The sequence below is a fragment of the Cnephaeus nilssonii genome, assembly GCF_951640355.1.
Source record: "Cnephaeus nilssonii genome assembly, chromosome: 1".
Taxonomy (NCBI): domain Eukaryota; kingdom Metazoa; phylum Chordata; class Mammalia; order Chiroptera; family Vespertilionidae; genus Cnephaeus; species Cnephaeus nilssonii.
The window spans coordinates 45,978,328-45,996,762 of NC_137072.1; the positions used below are offsets into that span (position 1 = coordinate 45,978,328).

Consider the following 18,435-nt stretch of genomic DNA (forward strand, 5'->3'; position numbering starts at 1 on the left):
GTAATTTAACAAAAAACTCTTCAACCCATAAATAAATTTTTACTTATCCTATATAATAAAGAGCTAATATGCTAATTAGACCAAACAGCAGAACAACTGTCCAGATGGTCATTTGAATGACCATCCGGACAACCCTCCGGATGAAGCCGGGGCTGCAAGAGCCAGCTGGGCTGAGAGGGCCAAGCTCCTTGCACAAATTTCGTGCATTGGGTGTCTAGTCTTTACAGAAAAGGTGAAATTACCAGATAAAAATGAGCAAGAAGTGTGAACACAATAACTTAATCTCAAAGCAAGAGCTCAAAAGATGTACTAGTATTCATTAATGGAATAAATTGATAGGTAATACACATAATATAAATAGCCAATCTATAATAATAAAAGCACAAATGCTAATTAGACTGGACAACCAGATGTCCCTGACCTTCCAGATGAAGCCAGGGCTGCGAGGGCCAAGGCAAGTCACTGTGGCTGTGAGGGCTGAGCCCCTTGCACAAATTTCATGCATCAGGCCTCTAGTAAATATATAAAAAGTATGTAATCATATGCCTAAGCTCAGAATAAATATCAAAACAAAATAGAATTTTTGCCCATCAACTTGGTCAAGATTAAAACAAAAATCTGGAAATACCTGTATTGGTTAAGGGTATGGGGGCATAAATAATTATACATACCTGAGTGTAAACTCATACTTTCCTAAAGGAACATTTGACATTATAGGTCAAGCACTTTAATAATATTGATACCATTATAACTAACCCGGTTATTAATTAATAGGCATGCCAGAAAGCTGCATTTTAACACTCTCCAGGTCTGTTCCCTGCAGATTCTGGGGGAAGGGACTGGACAAAGAGAGAATAGATACATGCCCAGGAAAGTCTAAATGCCGTCGAGAGAATGTTTGCTGTCAGTCAAACCTGGGAACAGGGCATTGGCCGGAACAGGCATGGCCACTATACGGGCGCGGAATCTAAAATACATCAGCTCCTGAACAAAGGGAGTGCCCTCTCTTGGCTCTCTTGGGACTCTTGTGCAGGGTGTGGGCTCTCTCGCTCAGTGCTGTAGGGCATGTGGTGCCCACACACAATGGACTGACGGACTACAACTGCTCATTCCAGTGGTGCCCCCAAAACCCCACTCCCACTAGTATCGGAAAAATTCCGCCCATGAAATTCTCCAATAACAATATGAGGCAACATTTGCAACTTTGAAACTCCACTTAATGGAAGTTTCTCCAACCTTCTATAATAACAGAAATAAATCCTTTGTTTTTCTGGAAAATGTTTTTCTGAAAGTGTGAAAATTCCACAGAGCAATGACAGGAAATGCTTTGATAGATCTGATAAAATGCCCTACACTAGGGCACTGGCATTCAGAGTCTATTTCTAAACTGGAAGAGGCAGTGGCCTTTTCTTTCTGCCTTCTTCATCCTTTTTTTCTCTCTTTCCTCTTCTCTTTCATTTCTAACTACATTGCTGGTGGCATATTTTATTATGTTTTGTAATTATCTGCAACTCCTCCTCCACCAATGTTATACATCTCACCATTATACTTAGGGGAGAGGGCATGTAATTTGTTTGCCAAAAAACAGGGGAGGTAAAGTGCATCACATCTGAGCAGAATCTCTACTAGATGGAAGTTTGCCGTGCCTGTTTTTCCTTTGCTGTGAGTCCAGCCATGTTCCTGATAGGGGCTGTTCGGTCAGGTGTGAAGAGCATGTGGAGTAGAGTCAGCACTAACTTAGGTAGATATAGTACAAGTGAGAAAAATGCATCTTTCTGTGTACAACTTCAAAAGGCACAGATATTTTATTACCATAGCATATCCCAGCAAGTTTTGCTACGGATCCTGAATTCAAATAGTAGCTGTGTCAATTTCTGGCTGGGTTCAAATCTGAGTCTGCTCTTACTATGAAATATTGGCTTTAGTATCTATAAAATGGGATTACTAATGGTATCCAGCTTTTAGGGACATTATGAGGATTAAATGGCTTAAAAGGGCCAACTGGGTTATTATTTATAAAGGGATTAGAATAGTGCCTAGCAAGTATTAAAAACTATTAGTGTTTGTTAAATTCATGTGTGTTTTTTTGTGTATATGTGTGTAGAACAAAGTCTAGGAAGGCATACAAGAAAGTATTAATAGTGATTTAAAATTTTCCCCACCTTTTGTTTAGCTGCATCTTCTAGTTTTTCTTCAATGATGTGTATTACTGGTGTAAGTTACAAAAAAATCTATTAAAAAACTCTCAAGTACTTTGCATTGAGAGTCTGTCTAAACAAAGTAATTATAACTGTACTAGAGGCCCAGTGCACAAAATTTGTGCACTGGGGGGGGGGGGTGTCCCTCAGCCCAGCCTGCACCCTCTCCAATTTGGGACCCCTTGGGGGATGTCCAACACCGGTTTAGGCCCAATCCCACAGGGCCTAAACCGGCAGTTGGACATCCCCCTCACAATCCGGGACTGCTGGCTCCTAACCACATGCCTGCCTGACTGCCTGATTGCCCCTAACTGCTTCTGCCTGCCAGCCTGATGACCCCCTAACCACTTCCCTGCTGGCCCGATTGCCCCCAACTGCCCCCCCCCCCCGTTGGCTGATGTCCCCCAACTGCCCTCCCCTGCTGGCCTGCTTGCCCCCAACAGCCCTCCCCTGCCGGCCTGATCTCACCCCCATTGGCCCTCCCCCGCCAGCCTGATCTTGTCCCCAACTGCCCTTCCCTGCTGGCCTGATCTCACCCCAACTGATCCTCTGCCAGCCAATTTGGTTCTGATTAGCCAGTTTTTATGCCAGTCAGCATCAAAAGCTCCACTTCCTAGGCAACCATTGGCTCCTCACAGTTGACCCAGATTTGGTTCTGCTTGGTCGGTTTCTATGCCAGTGTCAAAAGCCCCGCCTCCTAGGCAGCCATTGGCTCCTTGCAATTCACCCAGATTTGGTTCTGATTGGTTGGTCTCTATGCCAGTCAGCATTCCGGGCCTATCTCTGGGCCTGATTATAGAGACAGGGCTGATCAACAGCCACCCCAGGCTGCTGGAGAGCGGCTGAACTGCTGACCTCTGGGAGAGAGAGAGGCTTGGCTGCTGGTGAAGCTGGGAGAGAGAAGCAGGGTCTGATCACCCTGCTTCTCTATCTGTGCCTCGCCAGCAGCTGCTGCCACTGCTGATCAGCCCTGCCTCTCTCTCCCAGAGGTCAGCAGTTCAGCCTGCTCATTTGCTGCGCACACAGCCTGGCGAATAGTCGAGCTTCCCGGTTGTTGCGGATGTTTATGGACCCAGGGTTTTTATATATTAGGATTGCATTCTTTATTATGATTTCATTATGTCACTTCTACAAACACGTGTGATCTATATATATAAAAGGCTAAGTGACTGTCCGTCCATCCAAAGGCTAGTACATATGACATGTACTGGCAATTTAAAAATAAACATTGACTCGTGCATGCACGATGCATATAAAGCTCTCAGAATAGATATTGAAATCCCCTGTGAAATGATTTATAACAGATCTATTATTGAAGCTACCTTTGGAAATAGTATATCTATAGATAATATTAAAAATATATCTAAATGTGTGATTCTTTGTCCTAAAAATGAGCATGTTCATAAATTACATGAAGAAATTTTGGATATACTCAATGGAGATTTCACACCTATTTGAGTGATGATTTCATCGAGTCAATGGATGATGCCGAAGAGGAAAACTTTCCCATCGAATTTCTTAATACTATTACTCCTTTGGGAATGCCATGTGATAAATTAAAATTGAAAGTAGGTGCAATCAAAAGATTGCAACCTAACATAATCAAAGCTGAAGTATTTAACAGCATCTATGGTAGGAGAGGTTGTTCTGATTCCAAGAATTGATTTCTCACCATCTGACACTGGCCTCCCATTTAAATTAATTCAAAGACAGTTTCTCATGATGCCAGCATTTGCAATGACTATTAATAAATCACAAGGACAAACTCTAGACAGAGTAGGAATATTCCTACCCGAACCCATTTTTGGATAAGGTCAGTTATATGTTGCTTTCTCTCGAGTTTGAAGAGTGTGTGATGTTAAAGGTAAATTTGTAAATACTTCATCATAAGGGAAATTAGTCAAGCACTCTGAAAGTGTTTTTACTCTTAAATGTGGTATACAGGGAAATATTAGAATAAGTTTAATCAATTTATCAGTAATTATTTTTATATCATGTTTTTGTTGTTTTTATATCATGTCTTTGTTGTTAGATCATGTTGTTATTAATTTATTAATCAATTTATATATTATTTTCATATACATTTTACTAATTTTCTTTCATCTCTGACACTTCTATTATAGAGAACGGGTGAATAGCAATATTAAAATATTTCTTCTAATTAAGTTCCTTTCAATGTGCATGAATCTGTGCACCGGGCCACCAGTTTTATTATAAAAAGTCAACAGAAAAACAGGTATCAGTATGTGGAAGTTCTATTAACAGCAATTTTCTTGAACAATAGAGTAGGTAACACCTGTAGCCAAAATCTTGAGAATAAGATGAAATGTTCAATTATTATTATTCATATATTTTATATGTTTGCTCTGAAAATGTCTTGATTTCTAATACCACTGAACCTTGTCTCCCTAAATAAGATAAACTTGTTGAGTCATTAACGATTATACCCCTGCTTCTCTAAGCCAGGCTCAGATGCCAATGAAAGATGAGCTCTGGCTTCTAATATTACAACATTGAGGCAGACCAGTGAGGAGTAGCTTTGCTTTTTATGGACAAGGGAAGGGTGCGATTGGGTCATTTGCTGGTATTGTTGTCATTGCAAGAAACTTTTCGCTGCCTACATCCAACACCTTTTATCTTCCCTGCTGAGAAAAAGCCTTGCAAGGATTTACCCACAAAAATCATGATACAAAAGCAATCATTAACACCCATGTCTTTGCCTAGCTACAGCCACCACAGCTAGAGAATCCCATGACTGAGAACAAGGATGGGAGAACAGAGGGGTCACGTCCCTATTAATTCGCTATATTCATCATATGGGCTACTGGTGGGGGGAAGCTCTTCGAGTGCCTGGGAGGATGCAGAGGACTCCTCTGATGGTGCACATTCTATAACAGGTGCTCCAGGGAAGTCAGGAAAGGCTTTCCCTAGGACAGTGATGGCGAACCTGTGACACGCGTGTCAGCACTGACACGCGTAGCCATTTCTGATGACACACGGCCGCATGCCGAGGATGAAACATTTGCTGCTCCTGAGGATGAAACATTTGCGAAATAATGTTTTTTCCTCAAAGTGACACACTACCCGAGTTATGCTCAGTTTTTTGGCGAAGTTTGACACACCAAGCTCAAAAGGTTGCCCATCACTGCCCTAGGAGGTAAAAATCTAAAAACTGATGACTGAATGAGATTAAGCTAGTGGGAGGGATAAGAAGAGGCTTATTTTGGGGAATGGGAACAGCATGTGAAAAGCTCAAAGTAATAGCTGTCATTCCAGACGTCCTTCCAGACGAAGCTGCAGTGGTGGGGGCCGAGGCAGAGGTGGTTAGGGGTGATCAGGCAGGCAGGCAGAGTGGATAGGGGGTGATGAGGCCAGCAGGGGAGCAGTTAGGGGGCAATCAGGCTGGCAGGTGAGCAGTTAGGGGGCGATCAAGCCAACAGGGGAGCAGTTAGGGGCAATCAGGCAGGCAGGCAGAGGCAGTTAGGGTAGGCAGAGGTGGTTAGGGGTGATCAGGCAGGCAAGCAGAGGAGTAGGGGTGATCAGGCAGGCAGGCAGAGTGATTAGGGGTGATCAGGTAGGCAGGCAGAGAGTTTAGGGGTGATCAGGCAGGTAGGCAGAGGTAGTTAGGAGTGATCAGGCAGGCAAACAGAGGGGTAGGGGCAATCAGGCCAGCAGGGGAGCAGTTAGGGGCAATCAGGCAGGCAGGCAGAGGCAGTTAGGGTAGGCAGAGGTGGTTAGGGGTTATCAGGCAGGGAGGCAGAGTGATTAGGGGTGATCAGGCAGGCAGGCAGGTGAGCGGTTAGGAGCCAGTGGTCCCAGATTGGAAAGGGTGCAGGCCGGACTAGGGGACCCCCCCCCCGACCCTGTGCATGAATTTCATGCACTGGACCTCTAGTCTATATATATAAAAGGCTGAGTGACTGACCCTATGTCTGTTTGACTGCCCAACCAACCAGTATATATGACATGCACTGGCAATTTAAAAATAAATGCTGACTCATGCATGCACGATACATATAAAGCTCTCGCCGGTGCCAATCACATGTGTGTGTTTTGATCTGTCATTGTTTATCATGAACTTGGTTGTTTTTGTTGACATTCTGAAGTTGAAAGAAAGCAACATGGTCGACAGAATATGTCTGAAGACCAACTATTGGCACAATGTACCTCTGAAGCCAAAAGAAGCCAGTGTCGTTGACAGGATGTATCTGAAATAGTTCTTCTAATTAATTTCCTTTCAATGTGCATGAATCTGTGCACTGGGCCACTGGTCAAATAATCATAAATAAAGTAGATACATTGAAAATTATAAACTCTGCTGAGAGTAATTAAAGAAGAATTAAATAAACACATGATAAGATGTATTATGTTCCTGGATGTAAGAACTCAATATTGTTACATTTACTAAATGTAACAACCTAGAACCATAAAGTTTCTATAAGAAACCAGGAAGAATCTTCATAACCTTAGAGTAGGTAAAGATTTATTAGAGGACACACAAAATATTTGATTATGAAAATGATATAAATTAGGCTTTATGAAAATTAAAACATTCATCATGAAAATGAGTAGGTAAGCCACAGACTGGGAAAAATATTCACAATACATATATCTGATAAGACTCATATCCAGAATATATAAAGAACTCTTATAAATCAACAATAAAAAGCCCAATTGACCTAATTTTACAAATGAGCAAAACTCTTTAACAGACACTTTACAAATGATGCTTAACATCACTAGTCATCAGAGAAATGAAAATTGAAACCATGATGGAATACCATTCCACATCCACCAGAATGGTTAAAATAAAAAAGACTGAAAATATCAAATGTTGGAGGGCTTAGAGAACTAGAACTTTCTTATGTTGCTGGTGGGAATATAAAATGGTAAAACCACTTTGGAAAATTGTTTGGCAACTGACATTCATTTATTTAATGACCCAGCAGTTCCACTACTAGGTATGTATTCAAGAGAGATAAAAATATATATCCACAAAAGGACTTGTGGATAGGACTTGAACATTCACAGGCTTCATTCATAATATCCTCAACGGACCAGCAGCGGCAGCTAGCCAAGGCGGATGTGAGGGGGGGCCCTGATCACCCTGCTGGTTGTCCCACAGATTGACCCTGATCACCGTCCAGGCCTAGGGACCCTACCCGTACATGAATTTTGTGCACTGGGCCTCTAGTATTTATATAATGCAATACTATGTAGCTATAAGAAGTGATAGCTACATAGTATTCCATTATATAAATATATCAATAATGTGAATATTTTTCAAAAATACTTTTGAGCAAAAGAAGTCAGATACAAAAGACTACATACTAAATGACTTGAGTTATTTTGAAGGACAAAAATAGGCCGAACACATGAAGGGTGATAGGATCAGAGAGTTGTTGCAGTTAGGGTGAAGGATATTGAATTGAAAGGGATGTGAGAGAACTTTCTAGGCTGATGGAAATGTTCTATAGCTTATTGGTGGTGGTTGAACCGGTGTACACAGCTGTCAAAACCTCTCAAATGGAACACTTAGAATCTGTTATTTTGCTGTCTGTAAATTATACCTTAATTTTAAAAAAGCTGAGGATAAGAGCATAGTGTGTTTATAGGTGCAAATGACTACTCAGGGCTGATGATTAATTTTTTTCTCAAATTTCATCCCAGAAAATAAGAGTACACTCCCCACTTTCATAAATATTTTCCTGTATTTTAACCCACAGTGATAAAAAAGTTATTTATTAAAGACCTTTCTCCTCACGGTATGTCATAGAGAGTTGAAACCATCCTATCTAATAAAAGGGTAATATGCAAATTAACCATCACTCCGCCACAAGGATGGTGGCGCCCATAGCCACAAGATGCCCAATGCTCTCAGCCCTGCTGGAGTCCCCCAGTCCCGGGGGGTGGCTGCTGAGAGTGGGCAGCGTGAGCGACCTGGCAGAATGCTTGCTTTGTCGCTGTGGCACCCGGCCACGGATGGGCCTCTGTCCAGGCCGGGGCGCGGATGGGCCTCTGGGCAGCGGGTGCAGAGGGGCCAGGCCCCGCAGAGAGCTACTGGCACACGGACTCATGCGCAGGGCTACTAGTCAACAATAATGAAATAAATCTTATCTGAAATGGAATAGCCTAGGACCGTGGTCGGCAAACTGCGGCTCGCGAGCCACATGTGGCTCTTTGGCCCCTTGAGTGTGGCTCTTCCACAAAATACCACGGCCTGGGTGAGTCTATTTTGAAGAAGTGGTATTAGAAGAAGTTTAAGTTTAAAAAATTTGGCTCTCAAAAGAAATTTCAATCGTTGTACTGTTGATATTTGGCTCTGTTGACTAATGAGTTTGCCGGCCACTGGCCTAGGACATGTTAAAAAACAAAAAAGCAGATTGTGAGAAAGGACATGCCATCTGTCCTTAAAAACTTTGGCTGGTGGAATAAGAATTTGGGTAGAGAGAACTATTCAAATAAGCTTATATGTGCTGTACTTCTCCACCTCTGATTTATACTCAATAAGTTATATCCCCAAACATGACTGATATCTGAAAAACAAATCCTGTGACCATTATGATATACAGATATATAATTCAGTAATCTTTTTCAGAGTCTTGAAAATAATGGATCCTCAATAATTATTTAATTAATGTACTTACTGATTAGTTAGAATTTATGTCCAAATTACATATGCCCATAATGGAAAATATACTGCAATTATATTATAATGTCTTCATATAAAATGTTTGAACCAGAGATGATTTCATTAGGTGATTTATGGGAAGTATATTTAAATTGAGTATATGAAATAATGTACAAATCCAACTCACCTCAGCTTAAAAGTTTAACCATACTGTAATTACCTGACTAGATTTTTAAAACAATGATAGAAAAAGTACTATTGTTAGAAATATAAAACAAATACACAAACAAACAAATCCCACTGAGTCTAATTTTGGCCTCCACCGGGGTATCTACATGATTATAAAGGCTACAAGTGCATTGTTTTGAACTGAACACCACATTAGCCAGACCAGAAAAGCTGTGAACTGAGAAGGAAATTGTTATTCCAACGATGGAACCACAACTAGAGAGAATGATTCTGCTGGCAGCCGAGACTTCAGGGGATTCTCACTATGAAAACCAGTGGTCTTTTAATCACACATTATAAAAGCATTTGCGATGCTTTGCAGGCTGCCTTTCTTCAAAGATTTTCCTGCTGCTTTCCTTCCTGAGCACAATAGGTTCAAGATGGCTAATGCTGTTTCCTAGTTGTGCCAAGAACCTCCTGAATGCCACTGGGCTTTCATCATGAAGACAAATGGCAAAACATCAAATGGGAATATCTCATTCTAAATGGGGACTCCTACGATCATGTTATTTTTGGGAGAGCAGCTCTCTGGCTCCATGGATATCACTTGAACGGAGTAGCCACGCTCTTCTGCAGCTCTTGCTCGGTCCAGATCCACCAGGCACATGCACTGCTTTCCTGAAATACAGCCCATGGTATCATGAGATCCTGTCCAGCTAACAGTGCCATTTCAATGCATTTAAGGGACTCTATACAGTGACAAAATCTATAGGTGTATGGAGAATGCTGTTTGCCCCCAAGTCCTGTTTAGTGTCTCTTTCAATTTAATTTTTGATCAGTATGGAGAGAAAACAATTACAAATGTATGACATTTCAAAGATCTGTTTCTGCTAGTTATTTAAATGTTAACCTTCTAAAATACGTTTATAAATAAATCTCAAACAAAAGCTACAGATTATTTCCCACTTTGATTAAAAATCATGTAAAGACCTTTACTCTTCATACCCTATGAAAACACATTATCTGTCATACTGTGAAACAAATAATATCTGTTTTTCATATCTAAAATGACATGCAAACAGAGGGCCATCTGAAAGAATGTTTCAGTTTGTACCTGGAGTTTTTAGGACAACAAAGAAGTGAGAAATAGAAAATATTTGTGAAAATTCTCAATTGGGTGCTGATTATTTCAGGTAGATGTGTAATGCTGAGTGTAATATAATGTTAATTTTCAGAGCTCCTGTACTCATATGAAATAGTGGTATTCAATTTTCTTTGTAACCTTTGGAAAACAAGAGGAACCTGACTGGCAAGTAAAGCAATGAACTTGTGTTCATTTAGCAAACTTCTATTTCAAAAGTAGCCCAGGAAAAAAAACGATTTGGTGTTGAATATATTAAGTTATGGCTTTTAGACTTTTAAGTTCTTTAAATTCAATACATAAACTTCTTCATCCTCTTAGAAAAAGGTTACTGACTGTAGAATTTCATTTCATTTTTCCTCAATAACTATAATAATACCTAAGCATTATTTTTAACGGATGTATTTAAAAGATGGCTGATTCTGCTAAACGAAAGCTTCAGAAGTGAAGACAGAAAACTGAAATAGAACAGCTCTTCTGTGGAAGATAGAAGAAGCCTCACAGAAAAACGGGAAGGTGAAATCAGTAGGGAAGAATTGTCAACCAGAGATTCCATTTTAAAATATTTTGTATATTTTCCTTCAAAGGCTCATGCCAAAAAAGATTAACTGTGTTAGAGTGATATAAAAAAAGATGTCTATGATTCCATTTAAGCTAAATCACCCCCTTTTTATCAACAGCCATATGGCTAACTTTTTCCCCCTTAAACTATGGTTCCTCCTCTAAGACTTCTGTAAATGCCCCCTCCCACCTCCATCTACTTTTCAATTTAAATGAAACATTCTCTGTCAGATGGGATGTTCTACATTCCTTCAGTACCCACCCTGGGTTTACACCGCGGCTCATTTAGCCTTGGCTTTGATCCCTGTCCAGTTAATTTTTCCTTTTCCATTACGGAGAAGAATCTCATGTGTTCACATGTTGAGGCAGTATCTTTATAACTGGAATCCAGTTGTTGGAAGTCTACCTGTTAGGGTCTGGGAAGCTTCCTAAAATGTTCACAGAAAAAAGTATGACCTGTGCAAAGTACAGATGTAGACATTTGATGGAGTCTGACTTTGAACCTGACTTTCTCATCCTTCATGCCAATGATCACGCCAAATGCTTCTCGTCCTTAACTAGCAGCTTCCCTTCCAGCCAGTCCCTCTGGTTTAATGCCTGAAACATCACCATGTGCACCCCCACCTACCACACCAGTGATGTCTTCTCTGAGTCTAGTGAAGTTATATAACACGTAATTCGATATATATGTAAATTACACCTCAGTGTGTGTATATATATATATATATACTAGAAGCCCAGTGCACGAAATTCGTGCACGGCGGGGGGGTTGTCCCTCAGCCCAGCCTGTACTCTCTCCAATCTGGGACATCCCTCTCACAATCCAGGACTGCTGGCTCCCAACTGCTTGCCTGCCTGCCTTCCTGATTGCCCCTAACCGCTTCTGCCTGCCAGCCTAATGACCCCCTAACCACTCTGCTGCCAGCCTGGTTGATGCTTAACTGCTCCCCTGCCAGCCTGTTTGCCCCCAACTGCCCTCCTCTGCCAGCCTGGTCACCCCTAACTGCCCTCTCCTGCAGGGCTGATCACCTCCAACTGCCCACCCTTGCAAGCCTGGTCCCTCTCAACTGCCCTCCCTTGCAGGCCTGGTCCCTCACAACTGCCCTCCCTTGCAGGCCGGTTGCCTCCCAACTGCCCTTCCCTGCTGGCCATCTTGTAGTGGCCATCTTGTGTCCACATGGGGGCAGGATCTTTGACCACATGGGGACAGCTACATTGTGTGTTGCAGTAATGATCAATCTGTATATTACTCTTTTATTAGATAGGATAGAGGCCTGGTGCACGGGTGTGGGCCAGCTGGTTTGCCCTGAAGGGTGTCCCAGATCAGGGTGGGGTTCCCTTGGGGCATGGGGCGTCCTGAGCGAGGGTCTGTGGTGGTTTGCAGGACGGCCACGCCCCCTGGCAACCCAAGCGGAGGCCTGGTATCTGGAATTTATTTTCCTTCTACAATTGAAACTTTGTAGCCTGGAGCGGAGCCAAGCCTCCTGCTGCTCCCTCTGGAGCCAAGCCTCCTGCAGCCATTTCTGTGGCAGTTAATTCACCTTCTTTTTTTTTTTTTTTTTACAGAGAGGAAGGGAGAGGGATAGAGAGTTAGAAACAGCGATGAGAGAGAAACATCCATCAGCTGCCTCCTGCACTGGGGATGTGCCCGAAACCAAGGTACATGCCCTTGACCGGAATCGAACCTGGGACCCTTCGGTCCGCAGGCCGACGCTCTATCCACTGAGCCAAACTGGCTAGGGCTAATTCACCTTCTACAATTGAAACTTTGTAGCCTTAAGTGGGTGAGCCTGGCCAGGGTGTGCGGAAAGCTTTGCTTCCCCTGTTGCCGCCGGCAACCCTGGCCTGCTCTCTCAAGCTCCATTCTGCCGCCATTTGTTTGAATTTGTTTACCTTCTATAATTGAAACTTTGTAGCTTGAGTGGAGGTTTAGGCCTGCAACGGCTATTGGAAAGCTTGGCTTGCTCTGTTACCTGGGAAACCTTGCTCTCTGTGGCTGTAGCCATCTTGGATGGGGGTAAATTTGCATACTCGCCCTGATTGGCTGGTGGGCGTGGCTTGGCTGGTGGGCATGGCTTATGTAGCGAGTGATGGTTAATTTGCATATTACCATTTTATTAGAGAGGATGTGTGTGTGTATGTGTGTGTGTGTGTGTGTGTATATTGGACTGTACATCAAATGTACATTCAACTAAAAGTGTTGGAATGGGAAAAGGAGGAGGAAGAGGAGAAGAGAAAGAGAGAGAGGTGGCAGGCAGGAAGGAGCAAGCTTTTTCCATATGTTTATCCGCCAGAGTGTGAGAAAGAGAAGGAAATCACTTGTTCCTTCAGCTTCAGGTCTCAAATGCCTCTCCGTATCTTGCTATGCTGACTTTGACTGTAGAGTTTAATGGCAGCCCGTTCTCATACAACATGGCCCCTGAATGAAAGCTAATGACTACATCTGGCATTCTGCCGAAGAAACAGTAATCTGTTTTCCAGACCAGCATGGTCTCCAACGTGGGGCTTTTCTAAATAAATTTTAAGACTAGTTTGGACTCTATTCAATCATTGTAAGCCTAACTTTGGCCTCCATCACCGGTGGGCAAAAATGGACAAAAGCTTCATGTCTGGAATCAAATGATTTGGGTTCATAGGGTGGCTCTGACATCTATCAGATGAAGGAGCCTGGACAAGTTTTTGTCTCAGTTCCCTTGTCTCTAAAATATAAATAATAGGATGTACACACTCCGTAGGCATTTTTGTAAGAATTTACTAAGATAATGGGTGAAGGGCACTCAGCACAGTGCTTAAATGTTCAATGATTGTTAGCTGCTATTGTCCTTCTAAATGTCATTTCTTTTTCTAAAGCAAAGCCTTGGATAAATTTATCACTTAAACTTGAAATGCCATGGTAGGCGTTTCCATTTAGGCAATATTTAACATTATAAATGTCAAACATATTGGGCTATGATTAATAACATACAAGCATATCTTTCTTTATGAGAAGGACAACATTATCATCCTTGTTTATACGTTTTTAATCCATCAATTTTGGTGTGCATAGTTGATCTTTTTTATTTTCTTATGGGGCTTTTGGTAGGTCCTTCAGTTTGTTCATATCAGTAAGAAAGATCTAACATAATAATTCTACTCAATGTACAAACATTAAAAATGTATTTAATTTAAAAGTATTATTAACAAAAATGGGATAAAGTATTGTTATTGTTGCAAAGCCTTTTTCAATATGGATTAAGTTTTCTGGGGGAAATAATCTGTAGTTTCTTGTTGATAAATGAACCAATTTTTCCCATACAGAGTTGCTCCATTCATTCCTAGGCCTGTGGTACGTAATCTACTCAGCAGCTGTGGTGAAACACATACCTACGAGCCTTCGTTGGGGTGGAAGCTGGACAGCTGTCTGATCTGCAAATCGGCACAGGATCATGTGTTCCTAAAAGAAAAAGCAATAGAATGTGGGTTTGTTTTAACCTTTTGCTTCAAAATTAAACATATTGTTAAAAACTACCTCATTTTTGTAGAGTATCTACATTAACTGAATAAAGCGCTGCACAAATAGTACTTTTGAAATAAGCACATTGTCAGAAAACAGTGCTCAGAACCATGTTTCCCTTCAGGTAGACAACTCTACATCGGAAGAGCTGTCTCAGGAACAGAGGCACGGAAGATGCTCAGGGCCATTTAACAGCTGCTTTTAGCAGAAATATACTTACAATTGGTGATTACAGAATGTTAAACTAGAAGACCTAAGATTCATTTAAATTTTTCCTTTAATAAAATTTGAATCTCAGAAACATGACTCCAAGAACACATTCTAAGTGGCGTTTCTTTCTACTGCCAGAGGAAAAGGAAGTACTGCAGAGGATCACTGTTTGTAGCTTCTGTATTTCTCCAGATACCCAGCGGAATGCTGGCTACTCCCCCGCCCTCCCCCTCCCTCTACCCTTTGCTCAGTTCCCCACTCTTCCCTGGCTCACTCACTCTCCTCTCACTCCAAATGCTGCAGGAGGTGTACCTATTTCTGCTTTAAGAGGAACCATAAAGTGGATCTGAAGGAATGGGAGGGAAATTATTGCTTCTGCTTAACAATGTTAGGAAAGGTGCATTAATAAAAAGAGAAGAGGGCTTTAAAGGGATGAGAGCTGATGAGTCTGCACAGCACTCTTAAACCCGCAAGTAGCCAAAGGTGAGTGATTCCTTGCAGTCAAAATGACTGCGATGCTCCCAGGACAACTGTTCACTCAGAACAGCTGCACTTTCCTAGTGTGTAATGATCTCACCTGCCAGCTTAGCCAACGGGTGGAACTTAGCTTCATCATCTGTCTCCTTGGTCTTCTGTACACTCAATTTGCAGCCTCCATTTTTAAATACGGTAATTGAAATGAGTGCAATGCTAGGTCTTTTAGAAGGTTTAACTTTTTCTCAACTTAAATGCATTTGAAAAAAACATTTCAATGCTCACTGTAAGATTTAGTGGCAATGCCTAGAGTACTAATAAGATGGTTCAAATAAATAACTTTTATTAAGTTTCCATAAGTCAAAAAGGGGCAGAAGAATTTAGAATTATATAACATGACGAAAAGGCAAGAAAAAGCATGCCCTTTGTCCTCATGATGTTTGTAAATTAAGATTCATTTTAAATATAGGTATATAGGTAATACTGAGGCAATCACAGATGAGGTTTGTTTCTCTTGCTTGATAAGTCCCACCCATACACAAATATTAGAATTATCTGTGTATGTGTTCTCCCCTGTAGAAGTTAAAGTCTGAAAGGGTGAGGCACACAGTAGGTACTCACCTACTCTGTTGGCTAATTGAACATGGAGGAGAACATTTCTAAAGTGACTCTCAAGAGATTGGGGCACTAAGTCCATGTAGTTCTGTCTGCCAGCCCACCCATCGTGGTTAAGTTAGAAAATACTGAGATACCATCTTGCCATAGTATTCAAGAATACTTCTCTATAGAGCATTTACATCTGAGACCCTCCCTCATAAAGGCTGGTGGCCAAGCAGCTTTGCGGGGTGTGGGAGAAAGAGGTGATAAAGACAAATTGGGCACCAGAGAGTTTTTTGCTCTCTGGAAGAGCCTGGGTGCCCCATCTCTTTTACCTCTAGGAATTTTTCTCTCCTTTCTAGGCAGTAAGATTGTGGCACCCGACTTCACTTCCCTAGGCTTTTGCTATACATTCTCTCAGAGTTTGCTTTACCTAGTATCACTCAAGGAAGGATTAGAACAAGGTTCTAGTTTTTGTTTATTTTTCAATTCATTTTCTACTGTATTAGCAGGGTCTTGGGAGAGAAAGGGAAGTGTTTTGAATCTTATGAAAATAAAGTTCCTGGGATACTAATTTTGCCCCAAATCTTATAGTTCCCCAGGATATGAAAACCTAAATCCAGTAGGCAAAGATGAGAAAAGTGCCGGTTCTGAATAAAAACATGAACACGAAGTTTCTCTCTCCTCCACAGGTTCTGTGTATATGGGTAGGCAGAAGTGAGGGGTTGGGGAGAGGTGAGAGGTAGGAGAAAGAGTTGGAGCTGGGCATTTAAGAGGTAGAGGTGAAGGAGATATAGGTGCCAAGGTGGTAGAATGAACATTTTTAGGTCACTGCACCTATTTCACTGTTGGAAAGAGAAGAAGGTAAAATTCCTAGAAGGCAAGGCTGAAATATAAAATGATACTATATATATTTAGTGAGTTTTTGCCAGAAGTCAAAATAACTAAACTAAAAATACAATCTAATTCATCAACTTTTAATAGGATTATTTATGTATTTCTCTCAAATATGATGATTTCTTAGATTGTATTATGTCATGCTATTATCATTTAATTAGTTAATAATGATGTTCACAAAGCTAGAAACTGGGGCTTCTGGTCAAGAAGGTGGCATAGGTAAGTGCTGTACTTGCATCCTCCAATAACCACACCAAAATACAACTAAACTACAGAACAGCTATCATTTAGAACCGCCTGAAATCTCCCTGAATGAAAGTCCTACAACTAAAGATATAAAGAAGAAGCCAAATCAAGATTGGTAGGATGGTTGGAGACTCAAAATGGGCTGGTCCTACACCCATGTGTGGTGGATAAAAATTGGGAGGAGGGCACTATATCTGAGTCTCCATCCAACTGGCTATCACTGTTCACCCTGGCCTAGTGATTCCCCGATACACCACCTCACCAACTTGTAGGCCCACCCATGCTGTTTCCAGTGGCTTTCCCATATGAATAGCGTGTCTTGGCTCATGCTTCAGACTCTCCTAAAATCTTTTTAAAACATAGCATCTGGCCTCAGCATGCCCTGTACCTCTTATTAAATGGCTCCTGGCCCAGCACAAGAAGCAGCCATCTGCAGATTGCTTTGTAGCTCATGCCGGGTGGCTCTGGGAAGAACACAGGTGGTGGCTGACCTTGGACTACACCTCCTGGGAGGCCCCAGAGCCAGCATACCAGGTGGACAGCATCAGACCACATCAAAGCACCACCCAACCACCTCCACAAGTGACAAACACAAGGAGTTGGTTCAGCAGGCCCCTGTACAGTTGATCCTCTATGGTGGTCACAACCAGTCCTTGTAGCTGATCATCCTGGGGGTAAATCCCTCCCACTGATGTGCGAACAGAAATCCAAACTCAACAACAGGAGTGTGTACACAGTCCACATGGTGGTTGGAGGTGCACCTGGAGTGCCCAGTGCCAGTGAATGGGAAGGCTGTACCACTGGACCCTACAGGATACCTACTACATTAGGCCACTCTACCAAGCTCAGGAGATACAGAAGCTCTACCTAATACATAAAAACAAACACAGGGAGGTGGCCAAAATGAAGAGACAAAGAAATGTGTCCCAAATGAAAGAACAGTACAAAATTCCAGGAAAAGAACTACACAAAATAGAAACTAGCAATCTACTAGATGCAGACTTCAAAATATTGGTTATTAGGATGCTCGATGAATTTAAGGGAAGAGTAGATGAACTTAGAGAGATATTAAATTGCATAAAAAGGACATGGAAACAATAAAAAAGAACCAGAAATGGTGGATACACTAACTGAAATGAAAAGTAATTTATAAGAAATCAACAGGAAGGCAGATAAAGCTGAGAATCAAAACAGTGATTTGGAATATAAAGAAGCAAAAAAACACCACACAATCAGAACAGCAAAAAGAATTTTTAAAAAATGAGGATAGTGTAGGGGGTCTCTGGGACAATTTCAAATGTACCAACATTTGCATCATGGGGGTGCAGGAGGGAGAGAGGGAGGGGAAGAAATTGAAAACCCATTTAAAACAATTATGACAGGAAATTTTCCTAACCTGGTGAAGGAAATAGACACACAAGTCCAGGAAGCACAGAGAGTCTCAAGTTAGATGAACCTAAAGAGGCCCACACCAAGACGCATCATAATTAAAATGCCACAGGTTAAAGACAAAGAGCAAATCTTAAGAGAAAAGCAGTTAGTTACCTACAAGTGAGCTCCCATAGGACTGATTTCTCAACAGAAACTTTGCAGCCAGAAGGGAGTGGCAAGAAATATTCAAAGTGATAAAAACTAAGGACCTACAACCAAGATTACTCTACCCAGCAAAGCTCTCATTTAGAATTGAAGGACATATAAAGAGCTTCTCAGACAAGTAGTAGTAGTAGTAGTAGAAGAAGAAGAAGAAAGAGAGAGAGAAACATGAAAAATAAAATGGCAATAGAGACATATCTATCAATAATTGAATGTAAAAAACAAA

The 18,435-nt window shown here is 41.6% G+C and overlaps 1 protein-coding gene across 2 annotated transcripts in view; it reads right to left on the minus strand.

Annotated features, from left to right (window-relative positions):
* Positions 1–6,684: 6,684 nt before the first annotated feature.
* GSTCD (glutathione S-transferase C-terminal domain containing) overlaps positions 6,685–18,435 on the minus strand; it is a 140,118-nt gene continuing 128,367 nt past the window's right edge. For both annotated transcript variants that reach the window (XM_079766242.1, XM_079766241.1), the window contains 2 exons: positions 14,063–14,132; positions 6,685–9,675 (listed from right to left, as the gene is read on the minus strand). In XM_079766242.1, coding sequence (XP_079622368.1) covers positions 9,539–9,675; positions 14,063–14,132 — 207 coding nt within the window. In that variant the 3' untranslated portion in view covers positions 6,685–9,538. The remainder of the gene's footprint in view (positions 9,676–14,062; positions 14,133–18,435) is intronic.